At 37.7% G+C, this 14,800-nt stretch overlaps 2 protein-coding genes and 2 long non-coding RNA genes across 5 annotated transcripts; 1 reads left to right on the forward strand and 3 right to left on the reverse strand.

The window, feature by feature from the left end:
* Positions 1-87: 87 nt before the first annotated feature.
* On the reverse strand, positions 88-2,638 carry LOC119996734 (dnaJ homolog subfamily B member 4-like). Its single transcript, XM_038843477.1, has 3 exons — positions 2,163-2,638; positions 1,545-1,948; positions 88-861 (listed from the first exon to the last, which is right to left on the reverse strand). Exons 1-3 carry the CDS (start codon positions 2,325-2,327, stop codon positions 423-425), a joined length of 1,008 nt encoding a protein of 335 aa, XP_038699405.1. The 5' UTR covers positions 2,328-2,638; the 3' UTR covers positions 88-422.
* Positions 2,639-3,059: 421 nt separating this feature from the next.
* On the forward strand, positions 3,060-5,372 carry LOC119996016. The gene is made up of 2 exons (XR_005467780.1): positions 3,060-3,536; positions 5,028-5,372. It is a non-coding gene; the product is annotated as an uncharacterized LOC119996016 (long non-coding RNA).
* A 2,200-nt stretch (positions 5,373-7,572) lies between these two features.
* On the reverse strand, positions 7,573-10,786 carry LOC119997848. Its single transcript, XR_005468080.1, has 3 exons — positions 10,212-10,786; positions 9,412-9,552; positions 7,573-9,330 (listed from the first exon to the last, which is right to left on the reverse strand). It is a non-coding gene; the product is annotated as an uncharacterized LOC119997848 (long non-coding RNA).
* A 787-nt stretch (positions 10,787-11,573) lies between these two features.
* LOC119996143 (polyadenylate-binding protein-interacting protein 5-like) lies at positions 11,574-14,583 on the reverse strand. 2 transcript variants are annotated; one of them, XM_038842677.1, is made up of 3 exons: positions 14,328-14,583; positions 12,723-13,149; positions 11,574-12,070 (listed from the first exon to the last, which is right to left on the reverse strand). In XM_038842677.1, the coding sequence occupies exons 2-3, from the start codon at positions 13,125-13,127 to the stop codon at positions 11,939-11,941; spliced, it is 537 nt and encodes a 178-aa protein (XP_038698605.1). In that variant the 5' UTR covers positions 13,128-13,149; positions 14,328-14,583; the 3' UTR covers positions 11,574-11,938. The 2 variants fall into 2 exon arrangements, with proteins under 2 accessions (XP_038698605.1, XP_038698604.1); XM_038842676.1 differs by having other exon boundaries at positions 12,723-13,130; positions 14,328-14,575.
* Positions 14,584-14,800: the final 217 nt, after the last annotated feature.

The raw sequence follows: 14,800 nt of genomic DNA on the forward strand, positions 1-14,800 counted from the left end.
TCGTATCATATATTCATATATATCAGACAAATTTTTATTATTTTTTTTAATTCAAGCTTCCAAGAACTCTAGATGCAATAATGAAAGAATGTTCAGGGAGATTTGTCATCCCTTGAAAACTACTACGACTGCAAATATAAAGTAACAATAAAAGGAAAAAATAATGAACTACAAAGACTTAAATTACAATGACAAGAATATCAAATATCAAAGGACTGCAGTGAACACACGGATTGCCATCATGCTTAGAACTTCTGCACAATAAGAGGAGGAGAGCAAATTTACCTGTTCTTTCTAGTAGGCAAGGACCTATACCACTACCGGAGCGAAGGTTCCAGTTCATCAGAAAAGCAGAATGGCTGCTTTGTCCACTTTGAACTCCAATCCAGCTATTAGCTCATAATGAACATAAGATTCAACAATCAACCTCCCAAAGCACGCTTGAGTCCGGTTCGTTGCTCCGGGGTCAATCTTGTAGGGAACTTGACATCAAATTTGATCCTCAAATCACCCCTATTACCAGCATCTTTTACTATAGGCATTCCCTCCTTGGCAAGGACAAGCTCATAACCAGGGTTAATAATATCTGTAACCGGGATAGATAGATTACGGCCATCAAGAGTTGTGAGGTTCACTGTGGTTCCCCCCAATGCCTCAGCTAGTGACACCCATTGGTTAACAATGAGGTCATTGCCATCTCTCTTGTAAACATCGTGGGGCTTCTCATCAATAACAAAAACAAGGTCTGCTGGAAGCTGATATGGCTGCTCATTTCCTTTATCTGGAAATGTTATTTTTGTTCCCTTCTTCCATCCAGGCTTCACATCGATAGTTAATATCTCCGTTTCTGGGACTTGCCTCCTATAAATTTATGTTTCAAATAATATCAGTTGAAGGAGCATCTCTTACACGCGATTGCAAAGGTCAAAAACGCCAGCAGCCAACCACAATACCATAATAAGAGTAATCTATTATCAATTGCTATATTTCAGCTATGAACATGCATTCAAGAGATGGTATGATGTAATTAGCCGGGACCATGATATCGTTGAACATATTAATATTTCTAAATGAAGCAACAAAGAAAACGATTCCTGAAACTTCAGTTTACACCCTTATAAAAACAAATATCCTTTTGTCTATTGTTTCAAGGCACATCCTGTCCACTATTGATACCTATTACATTCAATCAAATCAACAATCTTAGTAATGCCGTAGATGTACCTGCTAAGTAAAAAAGGTACCTGGGGTTGTGCAAAAAGACGACAACAGATGCCATGCCAAGATCTATGGAGATAATTACAGAGTAAAACATGAACAAAAGAGCACAAAATCAGGCATTTGGCAAGGCTGACAAGGCCGACGGCCAAGTGGAGATCTTCTAGGAAAGCTTGTAAGACATTTTAAGTCTGTCAAAGAATGAATGAAGAGTAGACGTGTTCTGAATTCTAAAATCCTTGGTTTCTGTCTCAAGATCAAATCAAGCAGTAGGAAATTATGGAAAGCTTAGGAAATAAACACAAAAATAAGAAAAATATGCATACCCATTGGCATCAATTACTGTTCTAGAGATCTTCATTTTTCTTGTTGATCCTGAGTAAAGCTCCTCGAGGCTACAAGGTAACTTGCTTTCAACTGGTGGTGGTTTCCTAGGCATTGTCCCCTCGCTATAGCTCCGGAACATATTTTCAGCCCCACCAAAACCCCCAAACTTCCCTCCTCCATCTGACTGGAATCTCATAGAACGTCCAGGTCCTGAAGATCCAAATCCAAAAGGGCTACTCCCAAAGAATTCTGCAAAGATATCCTCTGCATTCCTAGGATTGAAACCATTCGACCCACCACCACCATTTCCAAATGGCGATCCACTGCCAGGAGGTGGCGTGTCTTTCAATCCTTCTTCACCATACTGATCATAAAGTGCCCTCTTTTGAGGGTCGCTTAAGACCTGAATTCACAAACATATCTCAAAGTCTCAATCTTTCATTCAGTACAAATACAATGAAATTTTCTTTATTTATAATAAAAAAAGGTATGCTATAGACCGAAAAATCCGATTATAAAAAGAAACAACAGGACAAAAAAAGATTGAATTCATGTAAACGGAAGTCTATATTAATATAAACTGACATATATCTGAGACAAATAGAAGGAAAACTTGCCTCATAAGCCTCGGAGATCTGCTTAAATTTGGCTTCAGCTTCTTTCTTGTTGTTGGGGTTCTTGTCAGGGTGCCATTTCATAGCCAGTTTCCTGTATGACTTCTTGAGATCGTCATCCGTTGCATTTTTGTTCACCTTCAATATGTTATAGTAATCAACCCCCATTTTCCTTTCTCCTTATCAGATCAAAATCCTATAATGTCATTCAATTCAAGCCCTTTTCAGAGACGCCCAGATCCCCAAATCTACACATTTGATCACCCTTCACCTCTCTATTCAAATTCAATCATTTGTTCAGAACCCAAAAACATCAGAGCAACAGATTATTCCCTCCGCTTCATATAACATGAACAAGACCAAAAATCAAATTAAAAATATTCCTCTCTGGAGAGAGAAATTCTTGGATTTGCTTAATGAGGTTTGTCTTGTTCAAAGGTTTTTGGTCTGGAGAATCTCAAAACTATTTGAAGGGGAGAGACTAATGTACTGCCAAGTTTGACAGATTATGAATTGATTCATTAAGACCGCGTTTGTTAGTTAAGTGGGTTTTTAAGCGACGCCCACGGTACACTTGAGATAATAAAACTCCACATTTTATGCTTTTATTTTTATTAGTTTTTTCCACCAAGTTAGAAATTCATGAGATAATAAAACTGTAGTCTGTATACGAGGGCACCTATTTGATATTCCAATAAAGATCAAAGGCCCATTGGGCCAACAGAGCAGAATTTACCTAAGGAGCGAAACAAGGCCTATGGGCCAACATAACGAAAACAGAAACCTGAACGGTGAAGACCTAAAGAGTTAATCTATTGGCAAACGATTGGCCGTTCACTTGTTCACATAAAGGAAACTTATTATTGGGACGAATATAACGGACTTCATAGGAAACTACTTAGGAAAAAGTTAATAATTTTCCTTACCTGCCTGCCCTTGGCTGTTCAAAAAAAACTATTTGGACTACTTAGACCCGTCGCGAAATCTCTACTAAAGGAAGCTCGCAGACAAAGGAAACCTCACTAAACTCTAGTGCGCGAATCCTAATTCTAGAAATTGACTCGCGCGAGAGACGAGCAACGCAGAGCTGGTGGCCAAGTTTTGTGAAGCAACAGATCTCGCTAGTCGCTTCACTTTTTCGGTAGGTCTACGTTGTGGTTGGTACTCAGGTTTGTTGATCGCCTTCTCATAATTCGTACTTTCTTCCTGATCGTCGCGTAGTTTCCGGTCGTTGTTAGGGTTCACGACGCCGTTCGTAATCTGTTTCTTGATCGCCTTCTCTTGATGACTGGTACTCTCTTACTCCTTGTAGTTTGCTGTTTGTAGGGTTTACGATGGTGTCGATAATTGTTTTTCTTGGTCCCCTTCTCATGTCTGGTACTCTCTTACTCCTCTTCGTGTAGTTGTGGTTTTTAGGGTTTACGATGCGCTTCGTAATTAGTTTTGAGATTGCTTCTCTTTCTGGTACACTCCAATTAGTTTTCAAATTGATGCACTCTAGGCATTCAACTTTGAATTTATGTGCAGTATAATCTACTAAATGACATCAATGTATTTCAGCAAAATATCTCAAAACATTGTCGTATTATACAGACTTAGTTCCATGATCTTGTATGTAACTTTCTCAATTATTTCTTTTCATACAAATCGATCTTATCTTGACACAAGAAATTGGCTACTTATTGTCTTCCTGCCCTTATAACTGCATTATACCTGCTTCTGGTGTTATTCTGCTTAGTCAAAGGCTTACTCCATCTCAAATAATTATTCTGTAACAAAATTTTCATGGTTTTGCTGAATATTTATCTCAAGCCAAACCTGTTCCTCAAGTACAGGACAACTATTATAGTTTGACCTCCGCAGCACTTTTTTGCTGCTGTTCAAGTAAGGTCTCTTGCTTTCTTTTCCGTTTTCCTCTGTTTGTTTATGTTAAAAATCTGTCAAATGGAAAATTGGTTCTATTACGCACCATTAAGATGATTTTGGAATTTCTGTAGTGTCTGCATTACTCTGCTTAGCTTTCGCTTCTACACTTGGTCATAACTCATAACACTACTTAAAGTCTTAAACCTCTTTTCTGTTCACTGTCTTCTGGTTTTGTTTAGATTTTTTGTACTGCTCATTAAAGTTTGTTTTGCTGGGCACATTTTTCTGTCCCTTATATCGATATAATTTTTCTTGGTGGCATTGAATCGAGGGAGAAAACATAAATATGGACAATCTTATATCAATTTTGTAAACAGATTTTATTTCTTGAACTACATGTCGGAAACTTATTAAAGACTTTGGAAAAACATACAAATTAAATGATGAAAATGCTAAAACAGGTTTTTATTTTTTTCAATATGATATTCCTTTTTTGGTCTTCATTTAATGTGCAACACCTGCTGAAAGCTTTATGCCCGTATTTTGGGATAATCTACAACACCTATTATTGGGGAGGGGTGATGTGCAATTCCTGCTGAGAGGTAAATCGTGGATGTTATAATTATGGTTGCTTTATCCCGAAATTTCTTATCGCTGGTTCACATAATGCATTTTGTTGTCATATTCTTATTCCATTTATCTGTTACATCTTACATGTTCTAGAGTCTCTGAGAGTTGAAGTTGCTATGTTGCTGCTGGCCTATTTGAAACCTGAATTTTCAAACAATTCATCAACTACTGAAAGTATTTTCTTAAACCATGGCTATTTCCTATTCTTTGGTAGAGAGGATAATCAAGTTATTATCAAACATCAGTGAGAATGAAGTTACAGTATTCGCCATTTCTAGAGTAGCTACCATGTAACTTTTGTTAAATATATATATTTTCTCCCAATATATGTATTATATCTATTTTTTAATAGAAGCTTTGGTTCTACTGAAGCATGCACAGGAGAAAGGAAATTATCTTCCCTCGTGTTATTGGGAGGTATGCAATGTGCAAATCTTCTTTACATGCATCATGCATGTCCTTGTTCGAGCAAAGAATTAGGTGGTGGTTGGTATTAGTTTTACTTGTTATCACTTATCAGTAAATATGTTTAATACATATTTGTGGATAGCTGGTTATGGTGAATAATACTGTTTAGGATATATTTCTCAACATACTATTCATGCTTCTTTCCCCCTAACATGTACTGTGTCTGTACCACCTATTGGAAAACATGATTGTCGCAGAGTATGCCATGCAAATTTTAAATTAGAATGTTGCGGAATTATCTGATTTTTTAATTTTATTTTTTGTTGATATTGATGTTGAGGAGTTTTTTGGGTGAGCTGATGTACTTGATTCAGCTATCTTGGTGAAACACCAGTTGCATGTGAAGAGAAGGTCAACCAAAGTAGTGGAATATATGCTTTCTAGGAAAGCATATATTCCACTACTTTGGTTGACCTTCTCTTCAGTTGGCCTTTTGAGGACAGACCCATAAAATTGGGCTTTCAGCCTGTATTTAAGCGATCCTACGGTCCACTACCCAATTAAAATGGGCTGAAAGCCAATTTGTTGGGCGTTTAGATATATTGAGCCCATTAAACTAGGTTCATTAAATATACTTGTGGACCTATTTGTCTTTGAAAATTATGTGGGCCAAATTAAGATGAATCTTGACTTTGGTTACATATTAGTTAGGCTTTCGAGTCGTGTGGGCCTAATGTTCGTTAAAAGTTGAGGGGACCAAAATTACCATTTAAAATCCTTTGGGCCCGATAATGGGGCAGTTCCCAACGGGCCAATCATAATGGGCCTAAATAATTTACAAAGGGCTTACTATTTTAATGGGCCTAAGTTATATAAAGGCCCATAATGGCCAACAAGCATAACTAAGTGGGCCTACTTTTTTAATGGCCCTAAATTGTATACTGTCCATGGTTGTAATGACTGGGCCCGCTTTAATGGGTCGAAAGCCCAACCATAATGGGTCCTGGTCCAAAGTAAAATTTTCTCATAATGGGCCAGCTCCCAACAGTCCAATCGTAATGGGCCTAAGTAATTTACAAAGGCCTATTGGCGAAACAATTTTTAATGGGCCTAAGTTCTTAAAAGCCCATAATAGCTAAGAAGCATAACTAAACGGGCTTACTTTTTAATGGGCCTAGATTTACGAGCCCATTGTGGTAATAACTGGGCCCGCTTTAATGGGCTTGTGGACCAAAGTAATTTTTACTGATAATGGGTCAGTTCCCAACTACCCAATCGTAATGAGCCTAAATAATTTACGAAGAGCCTATTAAATGGTCAGTTCTATAAAGGCCCGCTAATAAGCATCACTAAATGGGCCTAAGTAATTTTAATTATAATGGGCTTATGTCCATTAACCTTAGGCTTTGGCTTTTGGCCCATTATCATTAAAAATTGTTCAGGCTGATTGTGATAGAAATTAAAGAACTTAGGCCCATTAAAGGCGGCTGTTAATTCACAAAACCTTTAAAATTGTTTATACAAACTATGGCCTTTCTCATTGAACATGAGGTCCATTAAAATCGTGCCCTATGCCCTTGCCCCACTTACACACTTGGGTCCACATTCCAGGCAAGGCCAGAAGTCCACTAAAAAGATGGTCCATTAAAGGCGGCTGTTAATTCATATAACCTTTTAAATGGTTAATACAAACTATGCCCGTATCATTGAACATAAGGTCCATTAAAATCGTTCCCTATGCCCTTTCCATTTACACACTTGGGTCCACATTCCAGGCAAGGGCATAAGTCCACTAAAAAGATGGTCCAATCAAACATGGTTTCAATCAAATAAGTAATATATGGACCCTTTGTGGATCCTGTGGTGGGAGAGTTCATTTTGAGGGTGATGCTTTGATTATGATAAATGCGATAGTGAAGCCTCCGTTGGTTTCGCATTGGGCGATTGAAAATTTAGTTGATGATATCAGGTGTAGTTTGTAGGAGATTCCGCATTGGAGTATCTCAAAGGTTAGCAGGCGTCAAAACGCTTGGGCGGATGGTCTCGCCGGATGGTCTCGCCAAATGGGCTGCGACTAGGAATCTCTCCGGCAACATTCCCAGTCATTTTCTCCCGAGATTGCAGTTATGGTTAGATACCAAACATGACCCTCCTGACCACTGTTTTGGTCTCTTTTATTCTTTTGGTTAGTTCTGTATGTGCCTGACAAAAAAAAAAAAGGTAATATATGGACCCAGAAATGCGTCCCCAAAAATCAGCGTCGCCAACCGAAGTGCTAATATATTCAGTCCCCAAAAATCAGCGACACAAACCACTAATATATTCAGTCTACAAATATTTCAATAATCAACATCATGTATGACACGCAATTATTCCCGAAATAACCACACCCCCCAACCAAAAACATAATACCAAAAAAGAGGAAAAAGAATGCAATCAGAAATGACTTAGCGTTTGTGTGGCCTATAGGCCTTTCAAAAAAAAAGAAAAAAATATTCATGCCATGGTATACATCACAGCATACCCTGAAGCAAACCGTTCTGTATACCAAAACAATTCAATGAGGTAGCGACAAACTGGGGATGTTAAAAGTACATATCTAAAAAGCAAAATACCATAGAGCAAAATACGAAATAAAGAATAAACAAAATCACGGATGGGTTGTCAAATAAGAACAAGAAATGAAGTAACACTAGTTAAACAGTCATTTTACCCATAAAGATCACAACAATTTGAGAACCTATAACTATATACTGAATGAATTATCCACACCAGTGGATAGCAGATTCTATGATGTCTCCCATAGTCCTGTAGTCGAATCCAAATAATTTGGAACAAGGCTTGGATGATGAATACTTCATATATATACTGAATGAATTAGCCATGTCATTACTTTATAAAAAGATAAAAACTGTAGGTAATATAAGAGAAGTAAAGGTTATGATTCAGATTTTTAAATCAGAATAAGAGTTGCAACTAGTAGTTTTATCAGGTATTGTATAAAGATCAAAAGTATCTATATGCAGGAAATTTCTTGATGGAACCTAAATGGACAAAAACACCATCATTTATTTTACTCAAAACAATGGTCCCTGCAGTATGATGATGGGCAAAACAACCAAAGAAGTGAGATTACCAAATTAAACAAGAATAATGTCCAACTGGTAACTAGATAATCATGATATCATGAGAAAACCTTACCAGACTACAGCATAGTTGTCTTTGCACCCCCAACAATTCTTTCCAGCTACATCTCTGCATGTTATACTAAAACTCATCTATATCATTTCCTTTGTGTTGTTTTCAACAAGAACTCCCGTAGGAGACATATCATGTGCCAGGCTGCCAGCTCAAAACCTTTATCCATCATACATATTCTGGACTCGTTTCAGTATGTTCACTATCATGTCTAAGTCTAACTAGGCTGAACCCAATGTCGATGGATTTGCAAGCAGCACATCATCAACTGATATCTGCCACATGTACTGCATTTTAATTCCCCCCTAATTATTCAGTTCTCCAGTTCTATTTGGCCCCAGATTCCAACATCCCACCTGACCTTAATTTTGCAAATCAAATCAGGATCTCTTGATGGAAGAAATATCGTTACTCGGACATTTTCTTCTGGTAGTTGAACCAAAAGATACTTAAAATAGTATTACATAGGTGACCTCTAAATTAATCCTAAAATTCAAACTTAAACATGGTTGAGGTGCAATCATTCAGTACATAAAAGAACAACCTAAATTTAAAATAATGCTTCAACATCTCCATAAAACTACCATTCAGTAAACAAGAAAAAAAAGCCTAGTCGAACGTTTTCTAAATGCCACCAATGGATAGAAAAAGTCAGAGGAACTCTGAACAACACTCAGCATCACCATTACCATCACCTTTTATGTGGACCAAGGACAGTATTCAAAGAACTAACACTAGCGCATATGATCCATAGCATAATAATGTAATGAGATGGAAGAGAATGTTACTACTAGATCTTCATTTCTTGCTACAAAAATAACATCTACACAATGAACATTGGATGGAAGGGCTGCATAGTGGAATTAAGGACCATAAAATAAGAATAAAACCTATGTAATGAACATTGCAAAATAAATTGAGAAACACTGAGAGATTATGCAATTATTATAGCAAAATTGAGCAATATCTTACATAAAGTTGAAATACTAACCAGCATTATGTATCAATATCATGGACTGGAGCTGCTACCATCCTTCGAATGTCTACCCACGCTTCCAGGAGAATAAACCTACGTAATGAACATTACAAAATAAATTGAGAAACAAAGAGATCGTGCAATTACTATAGCAAAATTGAGCAATTATCTTACTTAAAAGTTGAAATATCAATATCATGGGCCTGCTACCATCCTTCAAATGTCTACCCATGCTTCCCCAGGAGTACTGCTAGTGTGAATATGCACCTGCTGAACTGGAACTGCGGCTGCATTAGACAGACTTATCCATTCGTCCTGACGACAACAAAAAATTGAAAATTAGAAAATTTAAATGATCTGTGTTAGAAAATCTTTGGCAGGCCAGTAAGGGACAAAAACTAGCCTCCAATGCCCCAGCACACAAAAAGCAATCTCACAAGTTCTAGAGCAATGGAATAATGGTTATTGGCATCAATAGGTGATCCGACCAATAGACAATGATATATATTGTCTTCTGTGCACCAGAACGAGAGACGATGCCCTGGATCTAATATCGAACTGAAGCTTCAACCAATAAGCAACAACTAATAAGAAATGACCAAATTACATCTAGATGACAGAGGGGCTAGACGCCCATTTATGATGACTTATTTACATATCGAATATGTATTTATTGGTAACTATAAAAGTAAAGGGCAAGGCATCGAGCAGAGGTCAAGATAACATTAATATCAAGTTTTCTCAAAACACAGCATAGATCCACATTACTGATGCACTCTATTCTGAAATCCAAACAAAGAAAATGCTTCATGGCCATTAACCATATACGGCTAGTCGAATTTAATTGACTTCTGCTATGGAACCCAAAATAAAAGTCATCGTGAACCTCCCCAACTCGTTAACGACATACCAGTTAAATTAGCCACAAATAAAGACCAGAAAAGACGAAGGTGCGCAATAACTACGTAGCTCACCTGAGAGACACGGACAAAAAACGAAGTGTGGTTTCACTGCCGCGGAGGAGTAGCCCTCACTCGCAGAGTTGAGTTTCTCCGAGTCCAGATCAGGCGACGACGGGCAGTGACACACGCCTATAACGGCGAAAATCTTGCGATTGAACTGAAAGTCCTCGCAGGGGTAGGGAGGAGCTCCGCATAGCGAAAAGTTGAAGCTGAGCATCCTGCCGCCCAAGGCTAGTTCACGAATGGAGAGTCCAGGTGCTCCGTGAAGAAAGAGATTATCGTCGACATTAGGATCGCATGGTGCCGCATGAACATGGAGTAGTAACACCGCGAGATCGCCAGAGAGACAGTCCCGATCGGAAAGACCGCAACGCGGATCATGGAACAAATCTTTGCTACTAACGTCCGGCTCTATTTTCGCAATTGTGATTGGACGCTAGGGATGGGGAGATTCCAGGATTGATAAATCTGCTTGTTGTATCAGACTTGAGAGCTCCCAATCAAACATGAAGAGAAATAGAGAGAGGAGCAGATTGAGGAGCGAGAGTGAGACCTCAGGATCTGTTTGATATAATAATAAAGGGAAAGCAAGCGTATGTACGTGTTTGTCTTGTGGGCTTCGAGCCTCTCGGCCTTTTAGTAGGCCCATTGGAATAAATCAAACGCATCTTGTGTTGACAACCCCGAGTAGGGGGCGAAATTTTCTAAAAATTAAGGGAGGCACTGGAATTTAATGTTGATCCAACGGTCGACATAATTAATTCACTCACAACATTTTTATTGATATTACAAAATAAAGGGGGATGTTATCAAAATCCACCGTTAAGACTCCTGCAAAGTGATTCCCATCTACGTCAAAAATCGTTCTTCTAAGTATGAAAATCCACCGTTAATTGACGAAGAATTCCTACGACCTGCACGAATATATATAATAGCCAAAGTGAAACATGTTGAACAATTAGAGTGTGTTTGGATTGAGGGATTTGGGGAGAAGGGAAGGAAAGGGAAAGGAAAAGGGAAAGAAGATAATGGAAGGGAAAATATATTTCCCTCTCTCATGTTTGGATAGATAAAAAAAAAGGGAAAGAAAAGTGGTTTAATTTACTAGTTTATCATTATTTTTTATATTTAAGTGTTATGTCCAAATAACTTAATTAGTAATCTCTTCCCTCCAAATGACTCCATTTTGAGAAGAAAGAATTTTGACAAAAAATTTAAAAAATCTTCCTCCCAAATCCCCTCAAATCCCTCCCCTCAATTTTTTTATAAATTATCCAAACAAAGGAATTGGAAGGAAACTCTATTTCCTTTCTCTTCCCTCTCCTCTAAATCCCTCAATGCAAACACACTCTTAGTTTCAAAACTCAAAAGTGATACAGCCAATTGATGATCATGATTCATGATCTTGCTTTGAAAATGAAAGAAAAGATATGCAACAATGACTAGTCTCACTACAAATACCCAGGCTTTCCATTTGATACCTAAGCTGCTTACATCGGATATCAGTTCCAAGACACAAAAACCAGAGCTCTCAATTATCAAACTAAGATTGGTTCCATTTCATAAACCTGAAACCTGTAACATAACTGCTCAAGGGGTATTGAACCATCAAACAGAAAAACAAAAATCCAATGACAGGTGAAAATATTTGGACCAAAAAACCTAAAGAACTATACACCAACAACCCATCGGTCAAATTCACGATGTTCAAGGAGGAACGACTTAAAAAGTCTATCAAATTACAATGGCCTGGCTTTATCCACAGCATTCTTCAATTTTGAAGATGAACACTCTGCTGAAGAGCCAGAAACCGCAACATCGCCAATGTCCAAAGTGTCTGGAAGATTGTCAGAAGACTCAACAAAGTAACACTACAAAAGAAAAAAAAATCTGTATCTTAAGATGACTGAAAAAAAAGTGGCCCAAGAAACAGGTTCTGAAGTATCTTCATAAAACTTAGTAGAGTGTTAGATCACAATGCAATTTCTAGATAAATCACATTGGCAGCAAGTCAAACAATGAGCTGCACCAGGATTACTAGTGTGGATGCATGCACAGATCTAATCCAAAACATGATTATGATGAATAATAACACAAGTTACACAACCATGCCCAAAACAAAGGAATCTCTGATTAGTTAAACAAACACATACAATCAAGCAGTTCATAACATCCCGTGAGCTCTCAGAGGAAAAAAAAGAATAGGAGGACAAACCCATGGGGACACGTAATAGTTAGGGTTGCCGTTGAAGTTCAAGCAACGCAGAAATGGATTTAAAACCCCATAAAACTTGAAGACTCCAACTTTTGTCTAGTTTGGTCTTACCACTAACTAAACTCCATGCTTTTGTCTCGCACACGTCAAAGCAAGTTATGCAGTAATGTGGTACCGTACAAAAGTCCAAACAAGCACGTACATGCGCACATATTTAAGTTGCCAGAGAGAGAGAGAGGAGCTTTGAATCCATTTTAAGCAATCTGTTAAATTAATTTATGGACAGGCCAAGAAGTCGAGAAAATTACCTCAAGATGGTTTAGCATGTCCATAGTGGTATCCATGTCACCGCCACTGTGCAAATACACATCAGCGAGGGACTGATCAGATACACCAGGAAACAACATTCGAAGATATTCCATGTCCATGTCAAATTCCATATCCACCATCTGCTTATCTCTCATCTCATTTGGAATATGTGATGATAGAGCAGTGTGGCCCTTCAGTGTAGAAACTTCTGGCAAAGATAGCTTCTCATTGACATGGACATGAGAGTGATGAGATGCTTTGTCGTGATAACTGTTCTGGGCATTAACAAATTTAACACCCCTTAAGGTCACTCCAGGAACTTCAGTATTATCACCTGCATTTCTTTTTGAGAGTGGTATATATGATGCTGCATAAGGATTCAAAGTGGACGCTCCTGGCTTCATTATCTAATTAGAAAGAAAATCACTGTTTTGAAATCAAATAAAGAGATAGAAACTACCATGAGCAAATATAAGCACATTACAAAGTTGCCTTAACAAAAGCAATTGAAGAAACATTTTAAACCCAAAGATTTCCATTTACAGTCAGTATTTTTTCTTGTTCTTCTTGCAACATTTTTCCTTCATGTGAAAGGAGCCATTATATTATTGCTTTTACATGATTGCATATAGCTCAAACATTAGTTATTCGAAATCTGAAAAGGAGACGATTTCAAGGAAATAAGAAACAACTAATCCTTTTGTTTAGCGCGAGTACTCAATTATTCGTCGGCTCTAGTGATTTTTACGTTACTGCCGAATTACTTAAAAATGTCTTTAAGTTCCTGAAAAATGAACAAGCACTGAACAATACCATGAATGACTAAAAGCTATCATATCTACCACCATTTATAATCACATGCACTATAGTTAATTATTTTGAATGCGGAAAAAAAGAAATTATTGTATGTATGACACCCTAGTGATAACAGGAACCAATCAAAAGAAAAGAAAATCGGCATTTCTTCTTTTCTTGTGCCTTAGGCAGATGTATTTAGAAAAGCAAACAGCCCCAAAAAGACAAATGAAAAGACAATTTGGTAGGCAAAAAAACTTATAAACTTAATGATATCGGGCTATATTTTTTTCTCATATTTCTCTAACAGCTTTAATTCTTTCCTATAATATTCTTGAAATATTACTGAATTTTTCTCTCTTCTCCTTTTCACTTCATTACTGAATTTTTCTCTCTTCTTCTCCTTTTCAATTCATTATTTATTTCTCTCCCGAGAACTTGAGGTTTTGAACATAATTCAGCTTGCCAAGGAAAAAGAATGATCAATTGAATGCACAGGACATCATAGTTCATCTATATAACATATTTAATCATCCTAATAACATGAATTAATCTTTCGACAGAAGGGAAAAAAAAACATAAACCTTAAAAGAACATATTAAATTGATTCAAAAGAAACATAACCAACCACAAACCCTTCCCTCTAGAGTGATCGAACTTCGTTAAGGTAATAATAATCGAGAACAAACACAACACGCATATAAACCAAGAACAAACAATCTACCAAAACGAAACAAAACGTCAAACAAGCCACCACATATTTGTCAGTATGACGTGAGGATCACAAGCAGAAATGGAGATAGGCTCACCAGCAACGATAGATCTTCGAGGAAAAAAGGGCGTCAGAAATATGAAACCCTAATTTTCTTTTTCCTTCCCAATCGCACAGAAGAGCGGGAGCGAATGATTGAGAGAGCGATTGGTAGAGAAAAGCGTATCGGGAAGCTTTATAATGGAAATGGAGGTCTCAGTATAACTGATGACATAATAATAGGCTGTGTTTGGCTGCGAAAATGACTAATCCACTACTAAAAAAAAGTGAGAAATAAATAAATACCAAGTACCAACTCCTCCTCTGACTCGACTCTCGAGTACTCGACGCCGCAGCATCGCTGTAGTCTGTAGAGGAAGAAATTTTCATCGAAAGAACGACTCCCATTTCATAGGCCCGCCCGTGAAGGAAGGCCCAAATATTGGCCCGAAACTGCAACAGCCTGGGAAAGCCAAGGGGCCCAAAGAAGCAAATGTCAGAGATGGTGATTGGTGGGGCACTGGCACATGA

This window comes from Tripterygium wilfordii, chromosome 4 (genome assembly GCF_013401445.1).
Source record: "Tripterygium wilfordii isolate XIE 37 chromosome 4, ASM1340144v1, whole genome shotgun sequence".
NCBI lineage: Eukaryota > Viridiplantae > Streptophyta > Magnoliopsida > Celastrales > Celastraceae > Tripterygium > Tripterygium wilfordii.

Bases quoted from the DNA above. Each gene is read 5' to 3' on its own strand.
- LOC119996143 (XM_038842677.1), bottom strand. From the start codon at position 13,127: ATGAAGCCAGGAGCGTCCACTTTGAATCCTTATGCAGCATCATATATA. The intron at 12,071-12,722 runs GTAATTTTCTCG...TTTCTTTTGTAG, and splicing joins ACATGCTAAACCATCTTGAG to TGTTACTTTGTTGAGTCTTC.
- LOC119996734 (XM_038843477.1), bottom strand. From the start codon at position 2,327: ATGGGGGTTGATTACTATAACATATTGAAGGTGAACAAAAATGCAACG. The intron at 1,949-2,162 runs GCAAGTTTTCCT...TTGTGAATTCAG, and splicing joins AGATCTCCGAGGCTTATGAG to GTCTTAAGCGACCCTCAAAA. The intron at 862-1,544 runs GTATGCATATTT...ATAAATTTATAG, and splicing joins ACAGTAATTGATGCCAATGG to GAGGCAAGTCCCAGAAACGG.